Source organism: Uloborus diversus, chromosome 1 (genome assembly GCF_026930045.1).
Source record: "Uloborus diversus isolate 005 chromosome 1, Udiv.v.3.1, whole genome shotgun sequence".
In the NCBI taxonomy this organism is placed as follows: domain Eukaryota; kingdom Metazoa; phylum Arthropoda; class Arachnida; order Araneae; family Uloboridae; genus Uloborus; species Uloborus diversus.
In genome coordinates, this window is record NC_072731.1 from 31,518,907 (window position 1) to 31,537,048 (window position 18,142).

At 32.6% G+C, this 18,142-nt stretch overlaps 1 protein-coding gene across 4 annotated transcripts in view; it reads right to left on the reverse strand.

The window, feature by feature from the left end:
• The window catches only part of LOC129234525 (coiled-coil domain-containing protein 148-like), a 46,954-nt gene extending 31,401 nt beyond the window's left edge, over positions 1-15,553 (reverse strand). Inside the window, exons 1-3 of one of the 4 annotated variants that reach the window (XM_054868537.1) lie at positions 15,411-15,553; positions 549-628; positions 391-462 (exon numbers count right to left, since the gene is read on the reverse strand). In XM_054868537.1, the coding sequence (XP_054724512.1) occupies positions 391-406 (16 nt within the window). In that variant the 5' untranslated portion in view covers positions 407-462; positions 549-628; positions 15,411-15,553. Of the gene's footprint in view, positions 1-390; positions 466-548; positions 629-7,665; positions 7,768-15,410 lie in introns of those variants that run through there. The other 3 variants (XM_054868536.1, XM_054868535.1, XM_054868534.1) reach the window with 3 other exon arrangements.
• Positions 15,554-18,142: the final 2,589 nt, after the last annotated feature.

Sequence of the window (18,142 nt, forward strand, 5' to 3'; positions counted from 1 at the left end):
AATTTATTGAATAAATACTTAGCATTAGTTAATAAAATAAATTTATTAATAACAAGTACTTAATTAAAACACCAGAAAACACAAGAATGAATGTATTTACTTTTCTCATAATTAAAAATAAAAACAGTGATATAAAATCATCATTTTCAAACAAATTATGTTCATATACAGTTAGACTTTGCAGGGGTAGAAAGAGAGAAAATATTTTTCTTTTTTTATTAATTAAATCTGAAACTATTGTTACCTCTTTGCTTGGAATTATTTTACGTACTATAAAAGTAGTATTATTTTCAATCAAAAGAAAAACACATCAGAATTACTAAAACGTAGATCAGCAGCAATTGTTACATTATAAAACCAGAAATATTTCAATCCTTAATTCATACTAACCAGTGAATCTCAGCATTTTCCTCTTTTTAGGAGAGCCCTTGGGTGGCTCAATGGCTTTTGTTGGGGATCCACCTGCTAAATTAAATTGATAAGCATACTGCATTTTTGACAAAATTTCAAGAAAATTTTATCAAAATATAACTAAAAATCTAATTTACTTTTCTCCAGTTTGGATACAGGTGAGTTGGAGTTGATGGATGGAAGAACTTCTACTCCCCTGGTCAAAGCAACCTCAGCCCTAAAAATTAAAACAATAAATAAATAAATCTTTCTAAGTAATTTTACATTCCAGTGAAAAAATTTCACTTACTGTTGTAACTTTTACTGTCTATAAAACAAATCTAATAAAGATTTTAAGCCATTTAGATAGGACCCCATAATCTAATCATCAAAGCAAAAATTTGTATAAGCACACATATGTGTGAAAGAGAAAGAGGATGATATCTAAAAGAATTTGTCATACTTAAAAATGAAATCAGGAAAATAAATCATTGAGAAACATAAGAAAATGCATCATAGTCTAGAATCAAAGATTTCAGGAAGAAAATTTCTTAATAAAAACTAGTACAGTCGAACCTTGATACCTCAAACCTCCTTATCTTGAAACCCTTGATGTCTTGAAAAAACATTTTCCCCCACAATTTTCTATAAAAACCTCTATTCCATAGTTATTTTGAAATTTATTTTTCCAAACCCTTGATATGTCGAAATTTTTGCACAGAACATAGCTGCCAACCTCAAGATAAAAAAAATAGGAGCAATGAAGGGAAAAAATAGGAGCAACGAGGGTTAAAATAGGAGCAAGAAATCGCGGCCATTGCTAAGCCTTCCTTCTGTACCACAAGCTTCTATAAGTTTTAAACACCACTATGATGCTTTTCTGAATTTTCATGTTTGATTTTCAGCAAAGCTACAACCAAGATTAAAATAAAATTATTTTACCAAAAAAAAAAGCATCGTCACGTAGCTACATAATGAAAAGTAAAAAAACATAACTGTTTGATTTAATAAAACTGCAATCTCTTTTTTAAATATTTTTTAATGCATATACGTGTATTAAAAATGCATTGCATAAGAACATATTGAAGAATAAAATACATAATTTACTTCTCGTGCTTGGAAGTAGAGCTCTTATGTAACTTCATAGTAAAGATCAATTCTCAGGAATTTTCCAAGTGGCCACTAGACCCCAAAACTTTAGTTTCCAACACTATCGCTAAATTTTGAAATACAAATGGGGGGGGGGGGTTACAACTTTCATAAATAAATAAATGAATAGGACTTAGCACATTCTAAAAGAGTATTATTCAATGCTTTTTTTTTACACATGGAAAATTTAAGTTAAAATAGGTTTCTGATCTTTCTGCAAAAAAAGAATAAATAAATGAGAAGCCAACAGGAAACAGCAGTTCAAATGAAATAGCTTCTACAAAGCCTCCAAGACAATGAGGATCAAATACAGATAAAATTTCCCTTTAAAAAAAAAACATATTTTTTTCTTTGCATTGTATGTTATTTTTAATAGTTTGTATTGAGATAAATATACAATTCTATTTTCGGAAACTTAGGCGATTAATAGTCTCGTCTACTTACATTTTGCGGATGACCAAACATGGCGACTACGAAAAAAAAAAGGGTAATAGATTTTTGAATTAGTTGCAAAAAAGTAACTATAAATAATTAATAATCCTTAAAAACTATAATTTAGACGAAATAATCAGTATGTAGTAGATTAGCATCTAAACCAATGAGGATAAAATAATATTCTGAAATTTTTTTTTTTTAATATTTCAAGAAAATAATTAAGAATTTTCTGAAAAAAAAGGCCCATTTTGAATTATTTTCAATAGTTTGCATTGCAAAATGCATCTTATTCCGTTTTTGGAAACTAGGTCATTAAAAGAGACTTAAGTGCTTAAATCTCACAAAATGACCAAATATGGCGACTAAGTCAAAAATTAGGATAGAAATGTTTGAACTTGTTCTATACAAATAACTTAAAATCCTCATGAAAGTACAATTTAATTGAGAATATTTAGCACAATAACTTCCAAAGCAGTGAGGATAAGATGAAATTTTAAATAGAATGATTTTTTTCATTTCTCAAGAAAATTATTTAAAATATTTTAAAAAAAAAATGTAGCACATTTTACTTTACTTTAATGATTTTTCAGTTAAGGAAAACACCCAAATCTCCTCTGTCTTTGAAAACTTAGGCGCTTAGCACCGTCGACGTCCATCTCGTGAATGACCAAACATGGCGGCGATGTTTTACACGCGTGAAGCTGAAACGCTCGATCAAAAACTGATGTTCTCCAACCGTCGCTCTCCTCAGTGTTTATCCTGATACTAATGCTTCCAAAGCATCAAATTGTCTTCTCTTTTGTTGAGTTTGTACATAATTCCTGCCTTCAAGGATAAGGAAATTTCATCTGAAAACGAAAAGTGAAGAAAAGTCGAAAAATCGGAGTTTTTTGGAATAAATCGGATTTTCGGAGTACGCAATAAAAATCGGAGAAACTCCGGGAAAAACGGAGCACTTGGCGGCTCTGACAGAAGCAAGTTTCAGTTGTCGCTTTTTTTGGTAATTTTTATAGTAAAAACAGTTCCAAGGACAATAGCTTAACGTTTTCATCTCTCTTCTGGGAAATTTTGTGAATAGGAGAGTGAAGCAAGGTAATAGGGGAGTGTTGATATGAAAGGGGTGCTGTGTTTTTCCCAGAGTTTAGAATCTTTGTGCATTTCTCTCGAACATGGTGTCCACTTTGAGGAAAGGCGGTAGATTTTGCCCGTCAGTTTTCTTGCGAAAACGAAAAATGTGTGTGAAAACCTCATTTTCATTATTCTAATTTTTTAGCTCCTACAAAATGGCTACTGAAAACTTTTTGAATGTGGGGAACTACTAGTTGAAGATAAGAATTTTTTAGTTTTTAGGTGAAAAACCAAGTTGAAATTGTTGTTCATTCCGAAATCTCATCCTATGCACTTTCAACAATTATAAAATTTCAAATGTAATAAAATATTGAAGACTACTTTATTGATCGTGATTGAAAGTGGTCCCATAGTACATATATAAATGTATATAGCATTCATGTATGATTGGGAGAGTTTCTAGTGTAATTTTTTTAAAACCTTGATAGCTCAAAAACTCCATATCTTGAATTTTTTCCCCGTCCTGAGAGATTCAAGATATTGAGGTTGTACTGTAATTTGTTCTTCAATGCTGCTTTACAACATTTATTATAAGCAGATCAGGTAATTTATTAATAGGCTTATTGTAATCCATTTGTTTTGACTTCTCTTTTCAATAGTTTGATTGTTTTTCTCTCATAATTTATAACATATCACAGCCCTGTAGCTTTGCAGTAAATGTCATTTCATTATCAATGTGTTTTTTTTTTCCCCTTCTGCCTTACACAGTCTGTTTATAGTTGAAAACAACATTTTCTATGCTCTTCTTTTAGGATAGAAATAAACCACCAATCCTTGTAGTTTGCTAAAATTCTGATATATTACAAAGCTTAATGTAAAAGGAAAAACAAAGAGTTTTTTTTTTTTCTTTTTTCAAAATTTGATCCTATTCTCATCTGTGACATTTCTGATATCAGACAGTCAGTGGCCCATAAGTCTAAAATTACATCTTTTGAGTGTCCAAAACAACAGTAAAAACTGCACACTGGCAGGACATCAACTGGAGGACAGCTTTCAACTTTTACACTCAGTTGATTTTTTCTTTTTGCAAGAATGTTATCATTATATTTAAGAGTTGTACTGGAAAATTTTCAGCTTGAGACTAGATGAAAAATACAATGTTGTTTACAAAGTCGCAACATTGTTAGATATTTTTTTCATTTTTTAAATTACGCCTGCCATCCTCCTTTCAAACATGAGGCGTCTTGCAGTCCAGTACATAAGTTAGTATGTTAAAGATATAATGCCAAGTACAGTAAAACCTCAATAGCTCAACATCACAAGGAGAAACAACACAAATTGATTTAAATGAAGGAAGACTAACCAGAACTTCACATTTCAGAAAGTAAAACTACTTACCACAGTAAAATTAGTACAGTAACTAAGATACAACACTTAGTGTTTAAAAATGGTTTCTGCACAGTTTCCTTTTTTGGCAAGCTTAGCTTGCACTTCACCTTCTAAGTTTTTTTTTTCTTTTTTCTTTTTTTTTTTTTTAAAAGCTTGGATTTTAGAGAAAAATCACAGCCATTGCTCATATTATGACAATCAATAATGACAGTAAGAGAAGTTATTGGAGGATCAGCACTACTTCTTCACTATATTACCTCTCATAAGTATATTACTCTCAAATAGTTGTCAAATCTGCAAAGTGGATTCCATGGATGCAGAACACTTTCTTAAGTGCCCAGGTTTTGATCCTGAGGCTCAGACACTTGGTGAAATACAAAAACTATATTGAACTGCCAGAACTCTAATGAACACTTATTGATTCAACACAACTTTCTTGTTTGTTTGTGCTCTATGTATTATTTTTACCTTTTTCACCCATTAGATTTCTGTTCCTTGTTTCTTTGCCAAGTAATATGCTACCAGATCTCCATGGATTTATTTGCAGTTGGTTAAGAGCCAACTATATCAATAACAAAGAAATAACATATGAGGCAGTGAGAAGCAATGGGATGAAAGTGGCAAAATTAAAAATTTGGAGATAACCAGTACACATGGTAGGTGAACCCCTCCTCTATCTTGGGGCAAGAGATGGTACTAGTAGCCCTGGTAGTTGTTGCTATACAGCATGATTTAGAAAACAATTTCAATGAAAGCCTACCAAGGATGTTATCTTTAAACGCGTTTTACTCAAAACTTGAAAATGTCCACTTACATCCCTTTGCTTCATACTGCTTCATATATAGTACAACAGCAAAGTCAAATTTGGAGAAATGGAAAAAACTCAGACAATTTATTAGAATCAACCGTCATGGAATAACTCAAATAGTAGTCAACTTAATTGGCTTTCCACATTCACACATTGAGTTACAGAGTTTTTTTTATCCATAGTATGGTTCTACACAAATAGCATTGTGCTAACCATGGAAAAAATATTTACTGAGATATGAGGACGTTCAAGTTATGGGTCATTTTCAGGTAAAAGTGAACTTGATATCCTTGAATAAGAAATACTAACTAAGCCAGTCAACCCTGAATGCCAAAAAGTTTCCAATACTTCTCTTCTTGTATTATCTTGTACCCTAGTTTAAAAATAAAATACAAATAACAAGAATAAAGAAAGAAATTTATTGCAAAAATGTGCAATTGTTATCACCAGTCCGACAAAAATTATAAAATCTCTGGCAGCAGATAAAATTTTTAGGCGCTACAGATGACAAATTATTTTTCAGAGTTGATTTTAAAGAAATTTTAGTGTGAGATGGCTGGTTCACTTATCATTGTATGATAATCATAAGACAATGAAAAAGAGAAGATTTTTTTACAAAAATATATTCAAATTTTTGCATTGAAATTTTTTTCTAGATGTAATTACCATGACTGGAGACTGACAAAAATTGTAACATCTTAGGAGCCAGGAAAAGAAAATTATTAGAATAGACAAATTATTTCTCAGTCTATAAAAAAATTGAGCATAAAATGGCTTTTGAAACATTCTTGTTTTGAAAGAACTAGTCACCAAAGTATTTTTATTAGTTTAAACAATTGTACCATTGTAAAATAGACCAAAAGCATTAAACTCTTCTCTATTAAATACAAGTTAGCACTTCCAAAGAAACTCAATTCCAATCAAACTTTCCCTATTACTTTCATACAGTTCCCTCTACATCCAAACAAACTTGACCTACCCAAGAAAAAAAAAATTAAACCTTTTGAGAAGCAAACGATGGCACCTACAGGAATCAAATATAGATTGGAGAGAGAAAAAAAAGCAAGTCAGCTACAGCTGAAAATGGAAAATAACTTCACAAAATGAAAACTGCAAAAGAAATCCCTTAAAAGGGAAGAGAAAAAACAAAAGCCAATCCCACTCAAGGAAAATGCTTGGACCTTTGTCTTTAAATCACTAGAGCAATGAAACATTAAATCCTAAAAGAATACAAACAATTCCTATTTAAGTGTTTGGCATCCAGTTAACTGTAATAACTGGATGCAAACACTTTGAAATCAACATCAGCAAAAACACGCTTAAACAGTTAAATCATTAAATCATACATTGCTTGACTTTTCTCAACTACCTACAAAATATATCAAAAAACCAAATTGCTCTAATCAAAAATTTACAACTTGAACCTTTTCAATGCCAACCCATAAATATATGTTCTTCTTAGTGTAAAATAATCATAATTTAGTAATACATTCTAAATAAGACCTTTAAAAAGAATGGTTTGACTGTACATTTCCAAAATACAGTAGAAAAGGGTTTTAGCCAAGTTCCAAAGTTTTTCAGCAAAAAAGCTAAAATTAGAAAGAAATAGTTTTAGAAAAAATTTTAAATTTTGAAGATTAAGGAATATATGTTCACATAGATTTATAAATGCTTCAATGAGTTTCATCTTCAGTCGAAAACTAAAGTCAAAGTTCATCCACAACACTTTTCAAGAAATAAATACACAGTAGTTACTTACATATTTTTCTTTTAAAAACTGAACAACTCCTCCCCCCACTCCCCCAATGCACTATTTAGGGGACATAATGCACATTAACACCAAGTGTTTCTGAACTTAATATAGCAATTTAGACATCTTAGCTAAGATTTACAATAAGATTTAGTTGAAAATCTTATCACAGCATCTGCTTCCTTTCTTGGATTGTGCATTGTTTATTTCTTTATTTATTATTTGAGCAAGACAGTAAAAATGACTTGCTTCATTTTCGTGCTTCAGATAGTGTTTTTGCAATTTGCGAAAAACGCAACAGAAGCGAAAAACCTGCAGTAGAATCAAGTCATCATACTAAATGTGTAGTTCAGTTGGAAATGCCACACAAAATACATATTTTTAACTTTCTTTCTTTTTTTCTCTAGTGAGCTAACATAAAAAAGCACCAACTCAAAAACATTATTTTAACAATAAAAAAATAGAAGAAAAGCTCACAAATGTGCTACAGAAGATGACACTAAGATTATCATTTTTTACTTGAACATAAAATGCAAAAAAAAATATAATAATAATAACAAAAAGACTTATAAATGCATGTCTTAAAGCAAAAAATCAATTAATTTTCAAACTTGTAAATTAAATTTCTAAGTGAAACAACAGTCCAAAAGCAGATACGGCTTTCAAAAGAGCTCACATGTTCTCTGGTTTCTCCTCTTTCATAGCCCGTCCCACCTCAAATGAAACCGCGAACGAGTACGTCAAACAACTCCACCCGCGACATCTAATCTAAAATGCCCGGAGTGCCCAGCCTGATCAAATGGAGCAAAGCTTACACATTCTGAATTCTTAAACAAAAAGGGTCATTCACTTAAGGAACATGCATGCTAGAAAATTCAAGAGCAACACCTAGCAACGGTCCAACATAGCAACCGTTACTCAGGGAACTTATCAAAAAAGTGGGTCACCAGGTGCAATAAAACAATTTCTGAGACAGTAAGATTTCCTAAAGAATGTCCCCAGCAGTGGGAAATGGGGATGGACCAGAATTGTATGCATGAGGCACATTAAAATTTCAGAACTGAATCAAAAAGAAAGCTTTTCATGAATGAATAATTTCGTTACACGTACAAAAAATGTTGGAAGAGATAATGAATTATTCTTATAATCACAATGTAGGTCAAGTATCTTTTTTGAAAATTGCTATTAAATGTATGTTATTAATTCAGCAGAAACTTCAAATTTTCATATTTTATCATAATTACGTGTCTTGAGAGCAGTACCAAAACAATCAACTAGATTTTGGGATCTTAATTTAAAAATTAGTTTGAATTCCCCTTCAAAAAATATATATAAGCACATGCCACGTTTTCAGGATTCTCTCTAGATTTAGGCTTGAACTCATGGTATAGGTCAGGACACGTTGGTCTACTTTTCTACTTTTTATTTTTTATCTCACCAATAAAATAAAAAAGCATTTCCATTTTCTTTGATGAGTTTTGTCAAATATTTCTCATCATCCCAGATTTGTTTCTAAACGTTTACTTCATTAATTTTTATTAAATTACTTTTTAAACAAAACTTTGTGAAGTGGACCAATGTGCCACGGGCCCGGGGTACATCAATCTACATTAAGAAAACAACTTCTGCAAGTATTTTAAAAAGAATATTATCCAATTTTGTAACCAACTTATGCTGTTTAGAAGAAGAAACATTAAGGTTAGAGATCAATATCACATATTAAATTAAACCAAATATTAAATTAAACAATTTCTACTCTTACGTTATTTACAACAGAACCATCTCGATTTTCTGAAAAATCAATACAACTTAAGTCTTCATCAACTTCACTAAATGCTAAAATACTAAAATAATGTTAATGCTAAAATATTGCTTTTGTAATTCTACTCAAAGTTTTTTCTTTTTGTGCGAGTTTTTTAAAAATGGTCCAATGTACCTTGTGTTGGATTTACACTTAAGTTAAACAAGCTAATGTAGTTTACGGCTCCTACTTTGTTGAGGGCTCCCCAACTCCTTAAACTTGCATGATTCAATATGAAAAGTACATAAAAAATAAATTTCACTTTCAAGTACATTTTGAAAAATCTATTAAAATGTAGTTATCTCGAATTTTAGCATTTCTAAAAAATACAGGGGGGAGGTGCCAAATTCAGCTCCTGGCTGCATCCAATGTCAAAAATTTAAAAATCATGGTTTCTGTAATGCATTGCTAAAGATAAATTTATGTGACTCAAATGTTTCACAGTTTGCATTTATTTATTTCCAAGTTCAGTATTCTGTAATTTCTTGTTTTTGCTTGCTTTTTTCTTACTTCTACTGCATACTTTCAATCTGTTTAGCAAGAGGGGAAAAAATACTATGTACCTCTTATTCTTTTTCATTTTCGGCGCTACTTGTTATTGAAAAAAAAAAATTGTTGTAATAGTTAGAACAATTTTGTAAAATTATACCACTATTTATTAAAATTTCAGAGACTGGAATATGCAAATGAAGTCTTTTAAATAATTTTAATTATTCTAGACTCTTTGAAAATAATTAAATCAATCTTTGAAACATCTTGAAAAGTGTCCAAATGGCCAGGGTGTTACTTTCTTGATACCTGTTTTCTAAATCTCTAGTACATTTCTTTTAAGCATTTTTTACTATTGATCATTTTACATGTCAATTCGTTGTCATAGTGTTATTATGTTCCTTGGTGTGAGAGGAATGATTAACAACAGACAATGGGGCAGTGTCGGATCTAGGAAGTTTCTGTGGTGGGGCAACACTCCAAAATGCCGCCTCCCCCCCATACACACACATCCATCTTGCTTTAAATTTTTCTATCTAGTTGTATTTTCATATTTACAATAAACTGTAAAGAGTTGTATATAAAATTCACTTTATACTAAACATGTCAGTATGTAAAAAATTTTTTGGTCAAAATGGAGACATACCGTAACACAAATCGCAATAAAAAAACCTCTCCTCTTTTTTTCCGAAAACGAATTCAGTATTCAGATATGGATGCTTTACTTTTAATCTTTTAATTTTCGCCAATTAGTTAAGGATCTGATAGCACAGGAGTAAGAAAATTTGAGTAGGGAGATTTTTTTTTTAAATGTTTAATTGGTGTCCTAGAAAGTATTTTGGACTTGGTTGGACATCTTCCACCTGGTATATTTTTCTGCTATGATGTCATCAAAGATGGTGGCCGGTAGCTCTCATAAATGCTCAACACTTCTGTAGAAAGTTTGAGCAGGAAAAATATTTCAACACAAAAGCTTAATGGGTGCCATGGAAAGTATTTTGAACTTTGAGTGTACATCTGCCCATCTAGTACATTTTCTAGACTGACATCATCAAAGAAGGCGGCAGTATACTCTCATAAAGGCCCTTATCTATAATAATACTTACATGATTTGATTGAAAATTTGGTCAGTATGTTGCAATTAGTGTTTTTAAGGTGGACTGTGATGCGTTTGAACTATTGCTTTAAATTAATAAATATTTATTTTTTGTATTACACTTATTCTTTACAAACAGTAAAAAAGAATACAGATATTAAATGCATTGAAATATATTCAAATTTAAGTTAAAAAGTACGGTAAGTAAAAATCTAATGTCTAATATAATCCAAAAAGTATGTATTAAAAGTTTTGTTACAAGTTGGTTGCAAACCTTTGCTACTACACTTGCAGAAAGAGCAAGAGGTTTCTTCACGTGCTCTACAAGTTCAGGAGGAGTTGGCACATTTGAAGTCAATGTCTGGCGCAACCAGAAACTAATTTTAAGAGGACACACTTAAAATTTTCCCTCTGATAGGGGGGTCTGGGGGCTCTCCCTCGGAGAATTTTTGAAATTATAGTCTTAAGAACACAGGTTCAGAGTGTCTCTCGCAAGGGTGCCTCCCCCCTAAGGGCAAGGGCACCCCCCTAAATATTGCCGGGACCCCCCTCCCGAAAGCAAGAGCTCCCCCTAAATATGAGTAAGATACCCCGCAAAACAGCCTCCTCTAAAAATTTCAAGGTTGCAGTCTGCACCATGACCCCCTCTCCATTCCCTAGGTGGGCACCCGTCTCTGGTGATGTTACGGGGAGAAATATTTTGTGACGACTTCTGAGGAAATGTTTAGAATCTTAACTCTTAAAAAAGTTATTATAGGCCATAATTCTTGACTTTTGGGTAAGGGAAGGGACTTAGCGACATTTCCAATCTAATTTTGTAAAAAATAGAGCGAAATCGATCACCCCTCTCCCAACTTTTTGAAATTGAGATTCCAAAACGTAGTTACCGACAAACTTTGATGATGTTAAAGGGGTGCTCTGAGGCTCTCCCCAAAAAACATTCCAAAATAGAAGTCCTAAAAGACAAGGTTTTTGAGCAGTATTTACTGATACTGGGATGAGGGGTTTAAAGCTCTCCCCCTTATTATTATTATTTTTTTTTATTTTGTAATTGTAGTTTTTTCATTTTCAGATTTTACACGGGAGCATCTGTTCACTCTATTTATAGTGGACTGCATGCTAAATTCCTTAATCAATTGTCGTTTTCAAAAATCCAATTTTTGTCGAATTCGATGGTATTAGAGAAAGGAGGTTTAAGGGTCTTGTTCGCAATTTTTCCAATATTGAAGTATAAAAAACTTTACTATAGACCACATTTGGTAAGGTCTAAGGCTCGGCATTTTTCCAAAACTTCTTAAAAAAGCAGTCTTAAACGATTTTCAATATTGTTATAAGGCAAGGTCCCCTGGAATTTTGAAATTGAAGCCCTGGAAACGAGATTTGAGACACTCTCGAGTAGTTTTGGCTAGGGGAGGGGCTTCCAAAGCATTGCATTTTGAAGACTTTAGATTTCCCCCCAACATTCCATATTTTTTCCTATTAAAATTATATCATTTTCCCAAGGCGTATTTGTTTCTTCTCTTTAACAACATGGAACGTTTTTGAAAAATTAATATACTCAGCCTTCTGGGATGGGATTTTGCCATTTGTTTTTGAAAACTGTCCACATAAAGGTACTGTGGGTTTACAAATAAAACTTGGTTTGGGTGTTTTACAAATTTTTAAAGTACAGTAGAACCTCGATTTACCGAGCTTCAATTAACAGAGGTATCTATTAACCGAGCTGATAATGAAGGCTTTTTTTTTTAAATAACGTATATTTAATAAAATGATGAATTTTCAGTTTGAAAATTAAAATATTTTCTGGAAACTTGTATTTTTTAATGCATCTTTGAATATATACTTTGTATGTTAAAAAAATTCAATTGACTTTTTAAAACTTACTACAACTTATTTTTCATTTTAATTTTTTAACTGTAAAACATTACTTTTTACATGTTCATCTTTTAATAAACTAATTAAATTAAAAATTAAAATTAAAAAAAAAAAACGACTGAGTCGCAAATGTAGAATCAAGAGGGAAAAATAAAAATCATTTTAAATGCCTTATGCTGTTAAAAATCAATTACAAGTATTTTATTTTTCAACAAATGGAAACTGGCAACAGATTAAAAATTTAAATCATAGCTTTAATTTCCTTATGGTCAACAATGAATTCAGTTACCATTCGATTGAAAAAGGATTAGCCGTATTTAAAATCTGCTTTAAAAAAGCATTATAATTTGAATTCTATAGAACATGGAAGTTCCAAACACATTCCATCAGACGCAGAAAAAATACTCTTTATTTTGGTACTAAATTTTTAAAATTTTAAATATGTTTTCACAGCAAAAATCACGAAAAGCCTTTTAGAGGTTTTTAATCAATATCTTCATTAGTTAATGTCATCCGAAGACACAACCTAGCTAAGAACACTCTCGATCAACTGTCCTTTCGAACAAAAAAAAAGTTTTTTAAAATCGGTAAATCCATTTTGGTGCTAGAGTGCCACAGATAGACACACAGATATACAGACATGTCAAATTTATAACCCCCTTCCTTTGTGTGTTGGGGGTTAACAAGCAACGATAAAATTAAAAAATTTTAAAACCCCCAACTGAGTCGCAACTGTAGAAACAGGAGGGAAAATTGAAAATAAATATTATTTAAAATCAATGTCAAGTATTTTATTTGCTATTAAATAGAAACTGGCAACACATAAAAATTTTAAATCACTGCGTTTTATTTCCTTGTTGGCTAACAATGAATTTTTTTTATCAATCTCATGAATAAAGACTTATCTGTTATTAAAGTCTGCTTTAAATAAAGGTTATAATTTGAATTCTATGAAACATGAACATGATGTTCCAAATACATTCTATCAGACGCGTAAAAAAATCTCTTTATTGTGGTATTAAATTTTAAAATTTTTAACTAAGTTTTCACTGCAAAAAACCTTTTAGAGGTTTTGAATTAATATCTTCATTAATTAATGTCATCCAATGATGCAATCTAGCTAAGAATACTATCTATCAACTCTCCTTTCGAACAAATTTTTTTTTTTTTAATTGGTCCATCCGTTTAGACGCTAGAGTGCTACAGACAGACACACAGATACGTCAAACTTACTGTTTAACCATGGAATGTATGGAAAGGTAAACACCCGTTTTACAGCTAGAAATAGATGAATCTATTATTTTTTAGGGGTGTCAGCTTTTTCAGAAGCAGAATCTGATTCAAATGAGCAGAGCACGAGCATCAAAAAGTTTTACTTTTCCCCCTCATTCATATAGATTCGTCTTAACTAGACATTTGCCGATTCCACACAATCTGTGGTTGGACAGTATAACCCCCTTCCTTTGTGCATCGGGAGTTAAAAATATACTATTGTATTTTTAATTAACACATAAAAATTTGCGATCCTGACTTTTTTATACAAAGTTTCTATTAACTGAGATTTCTGACATTCGAGGCGATACTTGTTCGAATTAGCTCAGATAATCGAGGTTCTACTGCATAAAAAAATAGTTTTGTATGGGATTTTACCAGTGGCACAGCGAGGGGAGGATCAGTCCTCCCCCAGCAGCGGATTTTAAGGAGGGGGGGGGGCAAAAGGATGAATTAATTTAACTGGTTTATTTATTATTTTAAATACTTCTCTATAGCAATTTTTATGTAGTTATTTATAAAGAACACAAAACACACACAACATAATTTAAATAAAAGCATTTTTGTTTGCTTAAGATGTAATACTGGAGTCAGAATGGCGGAGTACATTCAACTCACTGGTTTCAAACTCAGGGGAATGTAATATCCTGGTTTGTCCATTAATTCTTCTTTGAGGAACCAATTATTAACATTTTTTTAAAAACGCGTACAAAAGAGTCATTTCAATCCAGGAAGCTTGTCTATCACATCTAATCAAATTTATTTTTTACTAGGACGTAAAGTAAACCGACTGGGACACCGGGATTTTGTCTGAAAACCGCAATCCTCCCGGTCAAACTGGGACTTCCAGCAAGCCTACAGTTATCCAATAAAGTGCTCTTTGAGTCAGCATTGCCTTTTACACTTTAAAATTGCAATCATATCTTTGGTTTATGGATGGAAATTTCTATTATTGTAAATAATTTTCTTCAAACTTTAACTTTAAGTTATCTTAAGGAAAAATTGAAGTTTCAAATAAATTTCTGCCTTGATTTACATTTTCAGTTAATAGTCAGGATGCTAGAGCTTTTCTTTTAAAATTTAATTAATAACCTCTTTTGTTTTTGAAAACTATTTATATCATATGTGATCTAATCAAAAAAGCTTTTTTTAAAGATCTTATGCATTATTTCTACACTTCAAACATTAAAAAATAATGAACATACATAAATCAAAAATTAGCAACATTAGCCTCACTTGAAATAACTATTCAGCAATGCTCTAAATTTAGATAAGTTACAAGCACAGCAATTAATTAACTCAATGCTATAATAAAAATATAACCATAACATACATACATAATATACATAAAAATATAACATAATAAATATTTAATATAATTTGGGAACCATTAAAAACCACCCAGTTTGTTCAGGAACTAAATCTTGCTCATTCTAAACATGAAACTGGTGTAACAACAAGACAATTTAAAGTTATAGCATTACAATTACAAAAAAAAAAAAAAAAAAAGACAAATTATGTAATTTCAAACAAATACAAACCTTTTTAATGAAACAAAAAATCTGCTAACAGTGTTTTAAGCAACGGAGACAGGCAAGCTTTAATTCATCACATGAAAACATCTAAAAGCATGAAATACACTTACACAACAAAAAATAACTCTAAAAAGCTAAACATTTCCTGAAGTTACAAAGAGAAAGCTTTGTAATCTGCAGCAGAACGTCTTCTGATCAAAAATACTGACAAGTAAAAATTCAAACAACAAATATTGATTACCAATATTCTTACGTATTAGTTAGTTTCCAACTAAAGGCTTAAAACATGGTAGCAAACATGAAAAATCTTAACATTTTTCTTTTCGCTAATTTACGTAAAAATCGATACTCACCTACGCTGTCCTACATTTTACATTAGCTAGTGTTCGTGACAAGAATGCGGTAGCATACCATCACATATCATGCAATATTAAATGACTCAGTAATAGAGATTCAGTCGTAATTTGTTGCTACACACATAATAATTACTTTTAACTCCCAGTTTTATTTGAAGGACATACCGTTTTTGCCTTTTTCTTAATAAAAAACTGGACTGCCAAAGACAAAACAACGGCTTAGAAATTTCAAAAGTTATGTTGTTTAATTTCCGGTTTGCAGTTAATTAGGATTTACGTTGCTAGGCAACAACGGAGCAAAAAATACTTTTTCGTAAGTTTCTACCAATTACTTTTAATCTGATATTTCATAGTATTTCTTTGTTTTTAAATATCGCCTAAAAGAATTTACTAAATATTAATTTAAATTAAAAAGTTCCAAGCTAAAATCTAGAAAAATATTAGTGAAAAGGAAAGTAATATTTTAAATATAGGAGATGGGACTCCACCAAAACGACTAAGTGGTCCACCACCGAAACATTCCTCGAAATAAATTACTAGGGGTGGGGGGAGGAGATTGGTGCCGGGTCTTTTTAAGTTTTTGCATTTAATATACAATTCTCGATTATCCGCGGAATAGGGTGGCACTACGGCAACCGCGGATAAGCCAAAACCACGGATAATCCAAATAATAGATAAGAAAGTGTATATGACAGCTAAAAAGTATAAACGATACTCTACTCACACATGCATTTAAATTATAGCTAAAGACGATAATATTTAAAGAAAAAAAGGCATGCAAACGCTAAAAACGAACAATAACACAATCATAAGCTTAAAAAACATTTAATGACTATAATATTAGAACAGATCTTATTTTTTTATTTAAAAAATGTCGGTTAGTTGTAAGTCATCATGTTTAAAAAAAATGAAGAAAATATCCGCGGATAATCCGAACCACGGATAATCCGACCGCCGATAATCGGGAGTTTGATAGAAAAGGAGTGATCAATTTGACAAAAAAAAAAAAACCTGCATGCTTAAAATTCTGACAAAAGTCACAAGGCCAAAAATTTGCAGGGGTGTCCACGGGAGGGGGGGGGAGTCTATGGTGCATACCCCCCCCCCCCGCCTTCTGAAGGTGTGGATATTTTAAGGTTTTTTTTTTTTTGAGCAATCACGATTGCTTATTGTTCTCATTTGACTGTTTTTGGCGTTACGCTGATTTTATTTTCCCGCCAGCACCCTCTGCAGCATCACCGTCGACCGGCCGCCTCACGATGCTGCTCCTTTTGCGACAACCGTGTCCAGGTTGCGTCCTTATCCTACACACACACGCGCATACATACACACACCTACACACACACACGGACACACCTACACATACACACACACACACTCATGCCTGCTCACAGACACAAACACACATGCCTACATACGCACACACACACGAACGCCTACACGTACACGCGCGTACACGCACAGCACTGCATACACAACACTCACACACATGCATACATACACTCACACACACACACACCCACACACATGCGCCTACACAAACACACACGCGCATACATACACGCACACGCTCGTGATTGCGAAAAACATAATTTGAATTCAAGATGCCAAAAATTCAAATTAATATAATTCACTTCCTTTTTTTTTCGCTTTCTTGCGAGAAGGGGGCGGGAGTTACCATTTTGGGCGTACTAAACAGTATTTGATGTTTCTGGAGTGCCCGGGTGCATCACCGCTTTTGGTAGGGAAGAGCACGCCTGATATCTGTCGATATAGTGCCAAGTTGTCACCAATTTATGACATAGCTTCTGTCTGCATTGATAGGCTCTGAACAGAGGCGTGCTCAGAAATTTTGCCCGTCACAAATGACTTTAACGAGCCCCCTCCATATTTACCCCAACGTGAAATGTCCCTACATATATTTCACCGCTCATTTTCAAAATCCCGGGTCCCCTTCAAGCTCGGGCCAACAGGTTATCATGTGGCCCCTTCCCTGTGCATGTCCCTGCGGAGCGGACTGGGTCCCCCAAGAGAGCGCCAACCTTGACTCTCAAAAGGTGCAAAAAAAGAAAAAAAAAAAAACGCGAAAAAAGGGGGGAAAAACGAAAGCGCACATATTTGAGGGCGGGGGGGGGGGGCAGGGAAGCTCAAGAGCCCAAAAAAGGAAAAAAAAACCGGAGGAGCAAGCGTTTGAGGGTACAAAAAAAGTAGGAGGGGGGGGGAGGAAAAAACGAAGGCGCACAAGTTTTTAAAAGCGACTTTTCAAGCGTCAAAAACTGCCGTTTTGCAATGCTCAGAAGCCCCACAGCACCTATTTCTGTGCAAGTTGGGGCAAGTTAGTTCGGAACTCGGGAAAGGGGAGTTCTGCAAAGCGCTTTACTTTTTTTTTTTTAATGCCTCGGTTATGCATATTTTTTTTTATCACGTTTTTTTTTTTTTTTTTTTTTTTTTTTTTTTTTTTTTTTTTGTGTGTGTGTTTGGTTGGGAGCGGGATAGTGTTCTAATTATGAGCTCTTTACTTGAATTCCAGTTTCTACGGGAGGGAGAGAGGGATTTTATTTTTGTTCAAAACGGAACTCGTGACGCGCTTTTTAATCTGGTTATTTCTAATGGATGGTTTAAATCTGTGCGAATTAAATAAGATTGCGCAGCAATCTTCGGAGGTTGGTGAGCATGAACGAGTAGGAGGCGGAGCCCCTTAGTCAATTACAAAATTTAAAAAAAAAAAA